Raw genomic sequence first — 16,909 nt, 5'->3', positions numbered from 1 at the left:
CCTAAGTGCGTACCTGGCTTCCCGTGTGTAACTAAAGGAAGCCAGTAAGGGATGCCCATAATCAAGCCACAGCGGGACTGACCAATGATCCCCTTATATACCTTCAACCTATTGACATGCAAGACACCGAAAGGGTCCGGACCGGGGAGAGGGTATTCCCGGAAAGGCGGTAATCAGCATATACAAATACGTAAGTATCTTATGACCACTATAAGCTAAGACTATTGCGCATGCGTGATGCAGAACCAATCAATGCCTTCCTCGATCAATGCTAACAAGGTTATAAGATCGAGCTCCTGGAGCTTGATTGTATGTAGGTACTCAAGGTGTTGTTGGTAGTAAAACATCTTGCCTTGAACCATATTGACTGCAGAAATATAACCCAGGACCTGAGTTAAGCAATCATATCCATCTAGGTAGCGACCATGTCAGCAGTAGCAACATTCGATAAAGAGGCCCTCGCGCAGGCGGCAGCGACGAGCGATAGAGCTACGCGTCGAAATCTTATTGTTGCCCTCCGCCGGATGGCTGACTCCTTGGAAGATAGTATCGGTACAATGCACAGATATGCGCACATTGTGAGACACCTTCTAACGTTAGATCCGTCGCGATTGTGTGGCACTTTAGCTAACAATAGCGCAGGAGCAAGAGAAGGCCATGATCCAGGTAGGCCTCGATTTAGGAATCTTCAAAGTCCTAGCCAAGGCCAATGGTGCAATGACGGTCGACGATGTTGCCAAGGAGACAGGGGCCGATCCGCTATTAATGAGTCCGCACAACTACAGAACGCCAACCTCTATATTCATGACCAACTAACAAAGCTATTCAGAGCGAATCTTACGGTTCTATAACGCCATCAACGTCGCACGAGAGGTAGGCCCGCACCAATATGAAGCCACCAACATCACGCACAACTTGACCGAGGAATTCTGCACAGTTGGCCTGAGCCATTTGTACGTACAAGTCCTATTAAACTAGAAACTCGCATCCTTCTCACATGAAGCACGTATATAGCTGGGGCTTCGTAGCCAAGCAGTACCCGTTCATCCCCGAGTTCCTCAAGGAGAACGGGTACCAGAACACGACGGACCCGAAGCACACGGTCTTCCAAAAAACATGGAACACGCCAAAAACACCCTTCGAATTGATGCCCACTCTCCCGGAAGCCATGGACGACTTCCACACGTACATGGCGCTGCGGCGGCAGACCGAGCTCTCCTGGCTGACCGTGTACCCGGCGCGCTCAGAAGCAGCCGGGCTAACGGACCCTCAGCGGCCGCTGTACGTCAACATCGGCGGCGGCATCGGCCACCAGTGCGCGCAGTTCCGGGAGAAGTACCCGGACATGCCGGGGCGCGTGATCCTGCAGGACCTGCCGGACGTGGTGGCGCGCGCGCTGCCGACGCCCGGCGTCGAGAACATGGCGTACGACTTCTTCGAGCCGCAGCCCGTGCGCGGCGCCAAGTTCTACTTCATGCGCGGCGTGCCGCACAACCACCCCTCGCACCGCGTCAAGGTGATCTTCGAGCGCGTGCGCGAGGCCATGGCTCCTGACTCCGTGCTGTTGGTCGACGAGGCGATGCTCCCGGCTACGGATGTGGGTTATGTTGCTGCTTCCATTGATCTGACTATGATGGGTGGCTTCGCGAGCATGGAGCGCACGGAGGATGATTGGCGCGACCTTGCTGAGAGCGCTGGGCTCGAGCTGGTTCGGACTTTTACGTATAATGCGCTCGAGCACGAGACTGTTATGGAGATGCGGTTGCCGCGTGGGAATAATGCGGTTAGCCGACACTAGAAACGGTTGTGTCTTGTTAAAGCTGGGTTGTCAATGGAAGACGCGAAGTCGTCTTGGAAAGGGAAAACAGGTATTGACTATAGCTACCTCGGTTCTTGGTCTTTTCAGTAACTCGTATCTCTATACATTCATTCACAAGAGCTCAGCCAATAAAAGCCATTCGGGGTATTTTCGTGATCATCTCTGGTGGCAAATTTGTATAGGTATATATTGACTGGAAAGGAAGTATAACTGTTCCTAAATCACATACCGTTAAGAAATTTTCCATAATTCCCGTAGTTGGACTGTTCTACCATCATATTCCAAGGTAGGCAGTCAAGAGGGTAGGTACTTGGAGATAGTCGTCGTGACGAATACTATAGGCTGGAGTTCTTCTGGCGTACTAATAATGGAAGGCCCAATGTGGAGGAGTTCATGCTTCATAGATACATTAAGGGGTAGAAATCGGACTGAAGCCAGACCCATATGGAGAAGCCGGTGTGGGCACAGGTTCAACACCAATAATAAATCAGATATGATCACAAAATCATGGAGATGTTAGTTGTCTCTCGTAGCTTTATTATATGCTACGATATAACGGACGAGTCATTCATACTCATCCAGAGCGCTAAGCCTGTACTCGCCTACATTCATCGGACGCAGACGAAGTACAGCTAACTCATAGATATTCTTTTTCAAGTGCCTGATTTCGTATCTCATAACCAATAAGTAACTATATACAATCCATCCCATCCCTTCCCATCCCAACCCAACTTAGCCGTGCCCGGATATCATCATCATCCCTTACCCTAACCCTACGATAACCCTACCCCTACCACTACTCCGTCTTCCCAAACCGTTCAATCCCAAGCTTAATCCGGCGATCAACAGTCTTCGCCATCCTCTCCAAGGGCAGGCGGTCGTCGATCCGCTTGACGGTGCGCTCGACGCGGGGCTCGACGCGCTGCGCGATGCGCTGCGCCCGCGGCGCGAAGTATCCGATGTTGCGCTCCCAGCGTGGCGCCCACCGCGTCGTCTGCGCCGCCAGCCGCTCCTCGGCCCCCGGCAGCATGAAGTAGAAGGGCGCGAAGCCGGCGACGCCCGCGAACCCGAAGGTCGCGATCTCTGTTGAGCGGGCTCTGGGGATGCGGACGGGCATTGTTCTTTTTGGTGTGCTTTGTTGATGAGGGTGTGTTTTAGTTTTGTTTGGTATTGTATAAGACTGACTGACTACCTAAGGTATGATGTAGGTACCTAGGTAGGTGAAGTTGGTTGATGAGGGAGGGGTCTTGTCAGGTCTGAGTCATGTAACTTCTGTTAGTTGTGGGGAGTGGGAGGCGATATCTAGATGAAATACGAAGAGTGTCGTACCAGATCGATAATCTGAGCCTGTGGAAGTCCTATGTTGTTGTTTGATAGTTCCTTGACATGCACCTGATGTAGTATCACTCTATAGTGATGGTAGTATTGATGGCGGTTGTCTTGCTGATTGCTCAAGGTAAGAGACTAGATGTGTGTAATGTGTAGAAGGCTGTGTCAGGGAAGGGAATCATTCTCTTTTAAAGGGGAGGGCAGAGGGCAGACCAACTTGATACCACCCCCTTTTCGCTGGTCCAAGTCAAAACCTGACCATCTGGTGGAGGGTAATGAGAGGAAGCGGGGTAAACCAATAACAGACGACTACGACGTTGCGTCAGAGTTCGAAGAACCAATCATCCCGGCTATATTAGAGGGTTGCCGTTGGTTACGATTCGCTAGAACCGGGTTGATATGCCGGAGAACAGTTTTACAGGATGACGGTGCCCTACCTACTACAGTCATTGCCCATGAGTATCCATTATGTCTCTCTGTTGCGGGAAAGCTGAGTTGCTGAGTCGTCGTATCAGCATGGATGCCATGTTGCATGATTTGCGAACCAGGAAGGCAAGGAGGCGGTACAAACGAAGGAGTTGGGGTATTATTGTATTATTACCTACTACGTACCACCTGCCGATCAGCTTGTTTGTGATGTCACTCGGCTATAAGTATCTAACCTTTAGCTCCTTCGTTTTGGAATTTTCAATTACTCTGGTTTGGTTATTGAACTTTTATACTTTCTTAACTAGACGGTAGTCTGGTAATTTGGTAATCATAGTGTATGTCCCACGTGTGACCGTTCTCACCAAGTGGGCGTTAAGGGACTTCCCCAGCGCGCTAAGTCTCCACCCCCAGATTTTCGGTGGGTCAAAGCCACTACGATGATTTGCTTAGGACTGATTTGGACCAATTCGAGCTCCACTCTTTGCTGGCTAGGCCCACAAACCGCTGACGGATTCAAGCACTTTCCCTGAAGCGGTCTAGCTACCCCGGATTTACCGTTTAGTCCTTTCTTACTCGTACTAACATTGTATTTTCTTTGCTTCTCTTCCTAGGTAGTTCATCAACTCGACCGAGTGCTCATTAAAGGTGCCACTTACTTCGGACGCAAATATTCATCATTGCATACCTACTTGAAAGTCCCGAAGTAGGTATTTTCGCTTTGATATTAGTTACGACATTCCTCTGAAGGAAATCATGCCCTAATCGGATGATATTCACTCGGTTCCAACTTTTCAGATGCATTATACATACATATGTAATTGAGCTCTGTCCATTGGAGATTGTACAGCAGCATACCTAGGCCGCTAGGCTGCCCTCGTATGATTTTCAGGCCATAATTGGGCTCACCCTGCTATCTAACAGCTGGCGCGTTCATCGACCCAGGAATGTCTCACTTAATGCGACCTCGTCGGAGAGCCGGTGAAACTGTCAATGGGTACCTGCCTATACGTACCCCAAATTCATTTATATGGATTATATTTCTAGCGATATCCGCCAGCATCTGACCAGACAATCCAATCGAAGTGAAACATAAAAACAGCTAGTCCAATGGCTTTCTTACTGTCTTACGTTATAGCGAGCAAGAGAGTCAACTCACTGGATATCAAACATCTACGGATAGCTCTCCTTTTTTTTATTAAAACCGACGAGACTACGTATAGGCACATCAAAGCACAAACGACCTACTTGCGCACGCACCTACTAAAGAAGTTAAGCATAAATTTATACCTAGGTACATAGCATCGTTTTCAAGTACACTGGCTCCTGATACATTGCCTTATGCTTTTAAAGCCATCCCTGGATGTTGACAACTGCCAGTTAAAGGGATATTATAGCGAACAAGAGAATCAAGTCGACGCTAAGCCAACATAGCAGCGGAGCCCACCGCCCGAGTTTGAAGGGTCATTGCTTCTTTATTATAGCAAAGCATTGGCCCCTATGACACGTCCTGCCTATAACCGCCCCTCAAGGCGCTCCAAACCCCCAAAACAAGCGGTTAGAGAGCGCATAGAAGAGTTACCCCCCATGATTGATGGAACAGCTGGATAATTCCGCTACAAGCACTACCTAGCAATCATAAAAAGCATTATTCCCATCAGGACAATAAATAAATTCGTCACAGCACGGACAGTCCTACCTACCTCCCGAGCTTGGTAGGTGGTAAATGCAAAAAGACATACAAACATTAACTTGGTTACAAAGTATCAATTAACTTACTACTTAAACCCAGTACTCGGGTATTTTCTACATGTTAGCGTCTATTATCAATGCAAGACCTTAAATCTCAGCCGGAGATTTAGTCTTAGCAAGGCCTGTAACGTTAGGACCTCTGTTCAAGTATTCCTTTAGCATAGCAATCGTCTTAGGCTCCATAGGCCTCTCGCGGATCGCGTAGTAGATAGTAAACCACTCCAACGCGTTCTCGTCTCCAAGTTCGGCCGGGAAGTAATCGCTCAACAGCTCGCAGCTATTGACGAATTCCCACCAAGATGGGTAAAAACCGGCTAGCCCCCAGTTGAGCAAGCCGACGAAGTTGCCGTCCTTGACCATTACATTCTCCTCGTGAACGTCCGAATGCGAGAAAGTAAAGGGGAGGGCAGACGGCATCTTGGCCATGAAGCGGTGCATCGTATTCAAATCTACGTTGTCGTCGATGGCAAGCGACAGGTTCAGACGCAACTCGGCGTCGGTCGCGCAACCCGAGTAGCCCCGCCAATAGGAGTCGGGCAACGGCTTGAAGAGGCGCCGGTCTACAACTGGACGCCCATCAAGCATCTCCATCAATGGCGAAGTATTGTTCTTGAGTTGGCGAAGGTATTCACCTACCTGTTCACCGATACGCTTGACGTCTCCTCGAGCTAGGTTAGGTAGAGCTTTGTCTAGGGACTCACCTTCTAGGCGTTCTTCGATAGCGAGAAATCGAGTTCCCTGTTCCCAAGACGCAACAATCTTAGGGAGTGGAAGGGAAGTGTGTTCTGCGACGAAGTTAATGTTTTCAATTTCGGCTTCCATGTCGTAAACGTACCTACGACTTTTTAGGACATAGTCGGTGGCTATGGCCCATGGGTATTCCTCGCCTGTCTTTTCAACGAATTGGTCGGTCAAAGACGTATCATATTCAATATGGGGCTCAGCCTCTTGCTGCTCAAAGGTTGTGTCGGGGAAACGGGCCGGCATCTTGACAATTGTCAGTTCTCTAAAAGTTATTGTTGAAGTTGAAAGTAGTTATGAAGATTGAACGTGATTGGTTATTGGTACGTAAGTGGTTTTTTGCCCCTTTGTGTGGTTTGTCACTTCTCTTTATGGTGAGATGTAGGTCTTTATATACTCAAAAATTGAAGAGCGTGTGTATAAGTCGTTTGATAACAACTAAGACCGCCAACGATGCCAGAAAAATAACAAGGGTTCGAGAACAACCGTCTTGTCTTAAATTTGGGGAGTTAAGCTGGTTGGTTAGCACCTGAGTACTATTGACATTTAGGTCCACGGGTACCTACCTACCTAGTGGCTAGCAAAGGTTCAGCCAGTAAATAATCGGCTCTCTTTAAAGAGAATTGGAAGACATGCATTTACTACTATGTGCTATTCGTATGAGTATTAGCAATTTTGAGGTCGTGTCGATCTGCTTACTGATGAAGTAGAAATAGAATCTGCGTGTCCCTAAAAAGGTCTAGGCAAAGATTGATCTTGGCATTATCACCTTCTATTCTCGGCTGATTTGCCGTGCAATCGTTATCAGCACCCAGCCCGGATATCGTGCAATTTGCCCGCGATCCCTGGAATGCATATATCCAAGGCAAGGGTCGTATCGCGCATGTCAGGGGAAATGTCGTGCTCGAGGTGGAATCGGTATCCTATTTCTTTCGAACGTACGACTCGTCACCGTCTGCGTTCTAGGAACCTGATTGAGCAATTGAGGAATCAATGTCGATCTCAAACCTCATGAGCGACCGCGTGCGCGCCATGTTTACGAAATGGGTACTGCTGGTTACTCTCCTCGTTGGGTTGTCCGTGGCACATCCCGACGCGAGATATCCACCGCAAAAGATCGTTGAAAGGGATGCAAAGGTAGCGCGCAGTCCTTTTGCCAAATTCAAAGATCTCGTAGCCGGCGAAGTAGGTGTCTCATCGACTAACGACGCGCCTGCTGCGACGACCACGCCGTTGGAATGCTTCCAAGTTGCCCAACCAGTGTTGACACCCCAAGGAGCTCTGTTCCGCGACGGCGCCGCGATCACTGGAGATGGAATCTCGGTTTCAACTGAAGATGAGGTTGCCCACACGGTAGTGTTAATGGTGCATTCGTTCGCGAATAGTTATGGTGCTCCCTTCGTTGGTATGGTTGAATTGACGAATCTTGAACGAATTATTCAAAATTCTAACATGAACAAGCCAATTACACCCCTCCAGACTACGATTTCGACCACGTCGTTATCAACTTCACCGTGGAGGTAAAGGGACGACAGTATGATCGAACGGGCATTTTTTACCTCACTGACACCGAAGTGTGGAGAACGTCAACTGCCGAGCCCACCTCGTACGGCATTCGTTGGACCTGGCTCAAAGATCTAACTCCATTCTTGTCCCTCTGGAAGGAGCCGCAAACTTTGATTTTCGACCTTGAAAGCATTGTAGATGATACTTACACGGGCATTCTTAACACGACGCTCACAGCAACTTATTGGAAGTCTTCTTCGGTCGCGGCTAGCGGTCGAGGTCCCGCCGACCTGATCATCCCTATCTCCGAACGCACGGGCTCTGAGGGGCAGCCAAGCCAGTTTACCTACCCGGAGCAGAATGCGACTAATACGGTCAGCTTCCCTCGGAATGCAAACCGCGCCGTATTTACCGTAGATGTTAAAGGCCAGGGCGACGAGGAATTTTGGTGGAGTAACGTGCCGCAGAGCGCGATAAACACGTTCGATGCCGAATACGGCGTGTACCCCGGTTACTCACCATTCCGCGAAGTCCAGGTCCTAATCGATGGCCAGCTTGCCGGAGTGGACTGGCCATTCCCCGTCATATACACGGGTGGTGTGGTCCCTCAACTGCACCGGCCAGTTGTCGGAATTCAAGCTTTTGACATCAGGGAGCACGAGATCGACATTACCCCTTGGCTACCGCTTCTCTCCGACGGAAACAATCACACCTTTACGATTCAGGTCCTCGGTCTAGATGACGACGGGGTATCCAGCGCGACGCTCTCCTCAACCACGGACAGCTCATGGTACATCACGGGCAAAATCTTCGTTTGGCTCGATGACGCAGACTCCATCACGACCGGGACGCTAGGCAACTCAACCGCCAGCGAGCCCAGCATCTCCTTCTCTCAACAGATCACGCAAAACTCCACCGGCTTCAACGAAACCCTCGACTACACACTAGCCGTAACACGCACGTTCTCCATCAGCTCGTACGTCAAGACGCAGAACGGCGAGGGCACGGCGACGTGGACGCAGTCCCTCTCGTACTCGAACAACGGCGGCGTCTACGCCTACGGGTTCGATAACGTTAACACGTTCGGGATCTCGGGCGCCGACGCGGCCACAGGCGCGGGGCTCGACTATAACTACTCGGCTAGCTACAGCTACCCGCTGTACTGCAGCAGCTCGGCGGCGTATTCGCCCGAGGGCAACTTGACGCTACGCGCTGATCTCAACCAAAGTTTAGTCCACGAAGTCCGGGGCGATTCTGTGTTCCCCTCCGGCCTTGAGGCGTTCGCGGGAATTGACGCTACGGATATATCGCAGTTCTCCGGCGCGGTGCTGAGCACCTGGAAGAACGGGTCGGCGTTATACGAGGCGGCGGCTGATAACAGCTACAGCACGGGCGTTGGTTCGGCGCACCAGGTATTCTCTTTTGGAGGAGTGAATGGCGATGATGATGAGGCGACGCCACATAGCACGGAGCTGTACTTCCGAGAGGTTAGTGCGTATAATGATACGGTCACTAACAACTCCGTGCTGTTGTTGGGGAAGGCCGTACAATAGAGCTGGCCTAGAGTATGACGTTGGTGTCATTTTTTAGGATTGGTAATGTGAATATGGATATGAACTGAATTATATGCAAGCGGATTTAATATACATACATATATATTTCTTCATGGAAAATTGATGTAATATTTTATTCCCTAAAGACTTCGTTGAGTCTGATTGAGTGAACGTTCAGCTACCGATAGTATGCGTCTACCCAGTTTTACCTAATGATGAAATATGCTTGTATTGAGACAATTTCGTCAAATCTGACTTTTCACTTTTCACTTAACTCTAAAGTACCACTAGATACTTCAACCAGTGGTACTTTTATATCTCATTTTCAGGGGCGAAAGCACTGGTCTTAACAAATCGATTTACAAACTGAAGGTCGCTCTTTTATTCCGCGTAGCATACCATCTCATTTCATCTCATCAGAAATGGAGGAAGATCGGGCGCAAACCGATCTAGGCATCGCCGCAGACATCGAAGAGGCCCATGCGCCACCCCCAGCAGCACCCTCATCAACACTAAAACAGCCCAAGAAAAGATTCATAGGGCGAAGAGCCGCCGCAGCCGGTGCCTCGCGGGCTAGCAACGATGGCAGCCCCCTAACACCAGAAAGCGGCGCCGTGCAAGCAGCACCCCCGCGGCGCGCCCCCCGGCTGCTCAACCAAGTACCCCCGGAGATCCTCAACGACCCGGAGCTGCAAGCGGCCATCTCCCTCCTCCCGGCAAACTACTCCTTCGAGATCCCAAAAACAATCCACCGGATCCGTTCCTCGGGAGCGAAGCGCGTAGCCCTACAAATGCCGGAAGGGCTCCTCATGTTCGCGACGACAATCTCAGACATACTAACGCAATTCTGCGCGGGAGTAGAGACGCTGATCATGGGGGACGTAACCTACGGCGCGTGCTGCATCGACGACTACACGGCGCGGGCGCTGGGGTGCGACCTGCTCGTGCACTACGCGCACAGCTGCCTGATCCCCGTCGACGTGACGCAGATCCGGGTCCTGTACGTCTTCGTCGACATCGGCGTCGACGCGTCCCATCTCCTCGCCACGCTCGAGCGCGGCTTCGCGCCCCCGAAGCGGGTCGCCCTCGTCGGCACCATCCAGTTCAACGCCACGATCCACGGCGCGCGCGCCGCGCTCGAGAGGGCCGGCTTCGGCGTCCTCGTCCCGCAGATCGCGCCCTTGTCTAAAGGCGAGATTTTGGGGTGCACGTCCCCGCGGCTGTCGGATGATGAAAACGTCGATTTCATCTTGTATCTTGGAGATGGCCGTTTTCACCTCGAGAGCATTATGATTCATAACCCGGCCATCCCGGCGTATAGGTACGATCCATACTCGCGCAAGCTGACGCGCGAGACGTACGGGCACGAGGAGATGCAGAGCCTGCGCCGCGAGGCCATCGCCACGGCTAAGAAGGCTAAGAAATGGGGTTTGATACTCGGATCGCTGGGCCGCCAGGGAAACCCGCATACCATGGCGCTCATCGAGAAGAAGCTGGAGGAATTAGGTATCCCATACGTGAACTTGCTGCTCAGTGAGATATTCCCCGGGAAGCTGGCTATGATGGCTGATGTAGGGTGCTGGGTCCAAGTCGCGTGCCCGCGTCTGAGCATAGACTGGGGGTATGCGTTTCCGCGGCCGTTGTTGACGCCTTACGAGGCGCTGGTTGCGCTGAATGAGCGCAAGGACTGGAAGGAGAGCGGCGTGTATCCTATGGATTATTATGCTAGGGAAGGTCTGGGACGGACGAGGGAGGTAAAGGTTTCTAGTTGAAAGCTCGATATAACAATATAAACGTAAAGTGAAGAACCAAATGTCATTTACCTACTACTTATTTAAAGGCCCCTTTCATTTACGGAGGCGAGAGAACATGATATTTCTGAGTCTCGTCATAAGTATGTGGTAGAGAAATGCTTGTTTAAAAGCCACTCACTCTCTTATAAGAGGCATTGTGAAATCCAACATTCGAAACTCATTAAAAAGGCCAGTAGCAGAAGCTATTCATTATCAATCCGTAATTAATTTTTATGTAAGTTCTACGGCAGTAAGAATACTAGGTAAGGTATTACAGCACTAAGGACCATAAATAAGTTCCCTCTTCTATGTACCGCGCCGCCGCTCCTTTGACTACAACCATTATCATTACCACCCGCACCGCGTCCGCCTACCTAAGACGTCGTGGTATCGTTAATGCTAAAGACGTAGCTAGCCTGCAGGACGTACGGGTCACCGCCGGGGCCGTAGATCTGCTTCTTCTCGCGCTGCCACTCGGGGTGGTTGATAGCATCGATCCAGTCCTCGACCTCCATGACGAGACACCCGTATTGGGGGATCGTGCGCGGGAAGTCTGGGTTGTCGTGCAGACCCTGCGTTGTCTTGAGGGGCATGGTCGCGTTTTGGCTGTTGCACGAGTACATCTGGAAGGCTTCCTGGTCGGTGTACACTTCCACTTGGATGCCCGACCACTCCGAGTGCAGACGCGCGACGAAGTCGCCTTCCGCGTGCCAGTCGTAGGGGCCGTCTTGGCTTCGGTTGATGAGCCAGCAAGTATCTGAATGAACCACATTAGTCTTCCGATAATATTTGCTTTCAGCAGGATTGGAATTTACCATAACCGGTACAGTTGAAACCGCAATTTCCGTCTGCTTCAGGCTTCTGGAGGTCAGCTCCGATTTGCTTCGGCGCGCTCCAGAAGTCATTGACGGATCCCTGCTTGTTGGCTACAATATCGCCCGTGGGGATTAGGATGTTGTCTACACCGACTCGCTGGCCACTGTGAGGCAGGTAGAAGGTGTGGTTCAGAGCGGTGTTGGTCTCGTTGTTGGCGTAGCCGTCCAAGTTCCAGTACACGTGGCTGCTAAGCATGATAGGCGTTTTCTTCGTAGTTGCGAGGGCTACCATCTTCAAATCCCACGTCATGTTGCGGAGGGTGTAAGTAATATAAGAAACAACCTCTCCGGGAAACCCCTCTTTGCCATCAGGATCGACGATGGAAAATGTTATACTGTCGTTTGTATGAGAAACGACAGTGAAATTCCGGTAGTCCCAACCGTCGGGGCCGCCATGTAATGTGTCGGCGCCTTCGGGAGCCTGTGCAGTGGGGTTCTCATTGGGAGTGACATGGTAGGTCTGACCATCAATCTCAAAGGTGCTATTCTGGATACGGTTTGCATATCGACCCGGTACACCGCCGAGATGAGGATGGACAGGATCAAGCGTATAAGCTGTAGCATTGTCGAACCCAGCTACTAAATCTCTTTCAACGCCATACTTGTCGTGAATCAAGAGCCTTGAGACCGAGGCTCCGTATGTGATAAATGCAGCTGTGATACCCTCGCCATAGATCCAATACAAGCCGTTCTCATCAGGCCCGGCACCGGTAGAGTTGGTAGACGAATTGCTCCCAGACTGAGCTGAAGCAAGTGGGAGCAAAAGCCCCAAGGACGCGAGACCAGTGTGCAGACGCATGTTGACTCGGGAGTGAGACACGCTTTGTTTGTTGACACTAGTGCTTTGTGCTCGTCGGAATTGACGGTAGACGGAGGGAGAAGAGAGGCAAGCTAGAATCGAAAATCTTTCCGGGGAAGGATTCGCGACTTATATGAATTCAGCCATCAAAGAAGCAAACGCCCAAACCCCCGTCGGGCAAAACATGATTTGGTTGGACAATGGAAGCACGTACGCAAATTCATCACGTTGTCTTCTGACAGGGAGTAGGGCTAGGGAAATTTATTAATCTCACCTACATTTGAACCATGTAAGCCCCGGACGATCCCCAGCTACGGCTTTGCTAGCCCTGTTTACCCTGTCGAGCTACTCCGCTCCTTGGAAAAGTTGGGGTAATCGACGTAACTAACAGGCAGCGTAGCATCGGCCTCATAAAAACCATGTGGTGGAACGGCACGAATACAGCAGGTCGCTAATGTACCGCTGTAAGTTGGTAGTTAGTTGGAATTCGAAAGGGCCCGTGATTCGTCCGGTTGCTGAAAATGTTTAAGGTCATTTGGCTCTCTTTGTCATTGCATGTTTGCGGGTCACAGTGCAGGTAAGCAAGCTTCGTGCTTTTGGTAGTAGCCATGATCCCACGAGAACGGATCGCTACCACTGAAGGGCTGAAATGTAGGGCACCTGTTACGACTTCGGAAAGGTGACGAGGCGGTATAGAGACAATACATTGTGTTACTTGACAGCATCAATCAACATTGAACGAGTACTTTTACGAGAAGGATTCCCTGCCCATGCTGCCCATAGTAAAGACAAGAGAAGAAATGATCAACACAGCACCGGAGAGTTCGCAGCTCTTCGAATTCGCATCACTACCAATCCTCAGATTAAAGTGAAGTAAGATACATTTGTGGGAAATTCACAGAGCTACGGTTAGAGGAGCTTCGTAGCCCGAAGAGGTAAAGATTCGGGTTCGGCTGAAGACTACTTCAACCGGGCATCGTATTTCTCCATTGGAGATTTTGTTGGAGATCCATGGCTTTGTTAATGACGTTGGATACTGCTGTGAAGTATTAAGCTGCAAGAGACATCCTGTGAAACCCCAACCTCCTCGAAGAATGCTCGTGTGCCTTGCATATATACCTACATTCCTCCCACAAGCGTTCATAACTCGACATTAGATTCAGTACAAACACGATCGTGGAAGATTCCGACGGCGGACAGTACATGAATCAAAGTCTTCGCATCTTAGGATATCCTCGTACCCTATTCTCGGTCTTTTTGAATAGCCGCTGACGTCGTTAGCAGAGCTGCTGACTTCGCTTATAAATGACATATGAAGAATATGAGAAAACAAAAATGAGGAGAGAAAAGAGCGGAAGGAGAATACTTGGCTGTGAATGGTGGATTTCTAAACTCAACTGTAAGGATTATGTCAAGGACCGAATTCCCCATGTTCTTTTAAGGTTCCACTACTCGTGCGGGGTAGATGCTACCTGAGCTTGCCCCTTTTGAGTATGGTCCAGCGAGCCTTAAATTGCTTGGCAAGGGTACCTAGATCCTTCAAAGCTTCCCCGCGCTCTGCCGTCCAGTCTCTTTAGTCTCTCTTTCATCATAATTCTCGCATTTCGTCGGCCCGCCTCAGCTGACCATATTTCGATGGTATGAAGTTGATCCAGATCAGCCGAATACCGCGTATTCCACACCTTAGCCCTATGTAAGGGATACCTTGAGGCTTAGTCTAGTCACCTATGATCACTTTGATCTTGAGGGATACCTATTTTCTTCTCTCCTTTCATTTCATACAGAAGTTCAAGATTTCTATAGGATGAAAGGGGTCCAGAACAGGCGAAAAGGATAACGGAATGGTTCTCTTGATCGTTTATTTTGACCTAATAGCAAATATCCAGGTAAGGTACCTTGGTTACACAATAGTCTAATAAACCAATACCAACCCGTTAAGACCGAACTCCGGGTGAGACCCATGTGGAGTTGTTGCCGAGTTTCCCGGAAATAGAACCTCGAGGCGTTTGCTAGGTAATTATCATTAAGACTAAACTGTTTGTTACACTTAGGGAGGTCATCTTTAACCAGCTAGTCTATAATCCTGATATACCTAATTTGCTGTATTCTTGGAGACGAGGTCAGGTTTGTGTTCAACCCTTGTTCTTCGTTTGCTAAGGACTCCTCGTTTATACAAGTAGCCTCTTGTTTCAGAAACATTTAGAAGGGATGTTGCTATTAGATCCTTCCGAGTCCAGTGAAACGATCATTGTATTGAATGCTGATGATAAGTAACCTGTACTCCGCCTGTACTACTAAACTATACACATCCATCCATCCGTCATACTCATCCTCAGTTGGTCGACACGCTTATACGTCGACAAGGTTCTCCTCTTGAGCACCATCGGTGTCCTTAACACCCTTATCATTCTTCTCCTTGCCCTTACCCTTTCGGTCCGCAGCCGATCGTTGGTAGTATTCCTGGATAATCTTGGCAGGAATACGGTTGAGTAGCTCCTTAGGGAAGATACGTAGGAGACTCCATGCGATATCTAGAGAGTCGAAGATACTTCTTTGTTCGTATGCGCCCTGAGCGACGAATTGCCGCTCGAATTTCTCCAAGAATTCAAGGGATAACTTATCTTCAGCCGACAAGGCTTCCTCACCAACGACAGCCTTCATAGCCGCCGCATCACGACCAATGGCGTATTTGGCGTAAAGCTGGTTGGACACATCACCGTGGTCCTTTCGGGTCATTCCCTCACCAATAGCAGACTTCATGAGACGAGAGAGAGAAGGCAGCACGTTGATGGGCGGGTAGATACCACGGTTGTAAAGCTGACGATCGACGAAGATCTGGCCCTCGGTAATGTAACCCGTCAAATCAGGAATAGGATGCGTGATATCATCGTTTGGCATAGTCAAGATAGGAATCTGGGTGATGGAACCGTTCCGTCCCTCAACACGACCGGCTCGTTCGTAGATGGTGGACAAATCAGTGTACATGTAACCGGGGAAACCACGTCGACCAGGCACTTCTTCTCGGGCAGCAGAAACTTCTCGGAGAGCATCGCAGTATGCGGAGAGATCCGTAAGAATGACCAGGACGTGCTTCTCGAGCTGGTAAGCATAGTATTCGGCGGTTGTAAGAGCAAGACGAGGAGTGATGATTCGTTCAATCCTATATATCGTTAGTCGCATATACCATAAAAAGAAGTGTAAGACCGTCATACGTAGGGTCATTTGCAAGGTTGAGGAAGAGTGTGACACGTTCCAAGCTGCCGTTCTCTTCAAAGTCGCGAGTGAAGAACCGGGCAGTTTCCAAGTTGACACCCATGGCGGCGAACACGATGGAGAAGTTCTCTTCGTGGTCATCATGCACACCCTTGTTCGTGGCGCCCTTTTGCTTGACCAAGCCAGCTTGTCGGCAAATCTGAGCAGCAATTTCGTTGTGAGGTAAACCGGCGGCGGAGAAGATTGGGATCTTTTGGCCTCGGGCAATCGAGTTCATGGTGTCGATAGTCGAGATACCGGTCGAGATCATTTCTTCGGGGTACACCTAATTCATAATGAGTTAAATTCTCTCGATTTACGCCTCGGAATCACGTACTCTTGAGTAAGGGTTGATAGGGCTGCCGTTGATGTCGAGATAGTCCTCGGCCAGCACCTTTGGACCTTTGTCGATAGCTCTGCCAGATCCATCGAAGATACGCCCCAGCATATCTTCGGATACACCCAGCTTCAAGCTTTCTCCCGTGAATTCGACTTTTGTTTTCTTGACATCGATACCTGACGTGCCTTCGAAGACCTGGACGACCGCACGATTGCCTATGATGCGGAAATATGGTTAGGAGCTGTAACGATTCCCAGCTAGCTTTTATATTGCTCACCTCGGGCCTCGAGGACTTGTCCAGATCTCTCGGTTCCATCGGGAAGCGTAAGGGTTACGATTTCATTATAACGAGGGAATTTGACGTTGTCTAATATAACCAAAGGTCCATTGACACCGCCGACGGTGTTGTACCGAATCCTCGGCACGATGGAGTAAGAGGAAGATTCTCGAGGGTCGGACATGGTGTCCCAAGATGGAAGCGAAGGCGGTCCAAAGGTGTAGTTGAGGATTCAAGTGTTGCTCCTCCTAATGAAGCAGCCCAATTATTATTTGCTATAGAGCAACGTTGTCGAGCTCCAGCCACTGTTGACGTTGGATTGCAGAGGGAAGCTCCTAAAACCGGGTCCGTTGCAGAAGCTACCGATAAGCTGGATGGCGCAGTAAAAGGTGGGGGTGATGACAGCCACAATTGGTAAGGTCACATGATTATGTAATGGAACAGGTG

At 49.9% G+C, this 16,909-nt stretch overlaps 7 protein-coding genes across 7 annotated transcripts; 3 read left to right on the top strand and 4 right to left on the bottom strand.

The window, feature by feature from the left end:
- Positions 1–425: 425 nt before the first annotated feature.
- F4807DRAFT_464006 (O-methyl transferase B) lies at positions 426–1,798 on the top strand (the record flags this gene model as incomplete). Its single annotated transcript, XM_048002061.1, has 4 exons — positions 426–578; positions 643–769; positions 830–953; positions 1,015–1,798. The coding sequence occupies 4 exons, from the start codon at positions 426–428 to the stop codon at positions 1,796–1,798; spliced, it is 1,188 nt and encodes a 395-aa protein (XP_047850765.1).
- A 737-nt stretch (positions 1,799–2,535) lies between these two features.
- On the bottom strand, positions 2,536–3,226 carry F4807DRAFT_242108 (uncharacterized protein). Its single transcript, XM_047994292.1, has 3 exons — positions 3,149–3,226; positions 3,012–3,075; positions 2,536–2,952 (listed from the first exon to the last, which is right to left on the bottom strand). Exon 3 carries the CDS (start codon positions 2,934–2,936, stop codon positions 2,616–2,618), a length of 321 nt encoding a protein of 106 aa, XP_047850764.1. The 5' UTR covers positions 2,937–2,952; positions 3,012–3,075; positions 3,149–3,226; the 3' UTR covers positions 2,536–2,615.
- Positions 3,227–5,413: 2,187 nt separating this feature from the next.
- On the bottom strand, positions 5,414–6,313 carry F4807DRAFT_464004 (kinase-like protein; the record flags this gene model as incomplete). The annotated part of the gene is made up of 1 exon (XM_048002060.1): positions 5,414–6,313. The coding sequence occupies one exon, from the start codon at positions 6,311–6,313 to the stop codon at positions 5,414–5,416; it is 900 nt and encodes a 299-aa protein (XP_047850763.1).
- Positions 6,314–6,567: 254 nt separating this feature from the next.
- On the top strand, positions 6,568–9,271 carry F4807DRAFT_440428 (peptide N-acetyl-beta-D-glucosaminyl asparaginase amidase A-domain-containing protein). The gene is made up of 3 exons (XM_047999299.1): positions 6,568–6,718; positions 6,767–7,471; positions 7,528–9,271. Exons 2-3 carry the CDS (start codon positions 7,061–7,063, stop codon positions 9,124–9,126), a joined length of 2,010 nt encoding a protein of 669 aa, XP_047850762.1. The 5' UTR covers positions 6,568–6,718; positions 6,767–7,060; the 3' UTR covers positions 9,127–9,271.
- Positions 9,272–9,278: 7 nt separating this feature from the next.
- F4807DRAFT_241995 (putative diphthamide synthesis protein-domain-containing protein) lies at positions 9,279–11,052 on the top strand. Its single transcript, XM_047994291.1, has one exon. The coding sequence runs from the start codon at positions 9,549–9,551 to the stop codon at positions 10,896–10,898; it is 1,350 nt and encodes a 449-aa protein (XP_047850761.1). The 5' UTR covers positions 9,279–9,548; the 3' UTR covers positions 10,899–11,052.
- A 57-nt stretch (positions 11,053–11,109) lies between these two features.
- Positions 11,110–13,155, bottom strand: F4807DRAFT_440423 (galactose mutarotase-like protein). The gene is made up of 2 exons (XM_047999298.1): positions 11,735–13,155; positions 11,110–11,676 (listed from the first exon to the last, which is right to left on the bottom strand). The coding sequence occupies exons 1-2, from the start codon at positions 12,591–12,593 to the stop codon at positions 11,294–11,296; spliced, it is 1,242 nt and encodes a 413-aa protein (XP_047850760.1). The 5' UTR covers positions 12,594–13,155; the 3' UTR covers positions 11,110–11,293.
- Positions 13,156–14,942: 1,787 nt separating this feature from the next.
- F4807DRAFT_464000 (P-loop containing nucleoside triphosphate hydrolase protein) lies at positions 14,943–16,646 on the bottom strand (the record flags this gene model as incomplete). Its single annotated transcript, XM_048002059.1, has 4 exons — positions 14,943–15,753; positions 15,806–16,131; positions 16,183–16,400; positions 16,463–16,646. 4 exons carry the CDS (start codon positions 16,644–16,646, stop codon positions 14,943–14,945), a joined length of 1,539 nt encoding a protein of 512 aa, XP_047850759.1.
- Between the last annotated feature and the right edge of the window lie 263 nt (positions 16,647–16,909).

The sequence above is a fragment of the Annulohypoxylon truncatum genome (genome assembly GCF_022578515.1).
Source record: "Annulohypoxylon truncatum strain CBS 140777 unplaced genomic scaffold F4807scaffold_36, whole genome shotgun sequence".
NCBI lineage: Eukaryota > Fungi > Ascomycota > Sordariomycetes > Xylariales > Hypoxylaceae > Annulohypoxylon > Annulohypoxylon truncatum.
The sequence above is the reverse complement of the archived record's forward strand: the minus strand, read 5'-3'. Positions and strand labels throughout refer to the sequence as shown.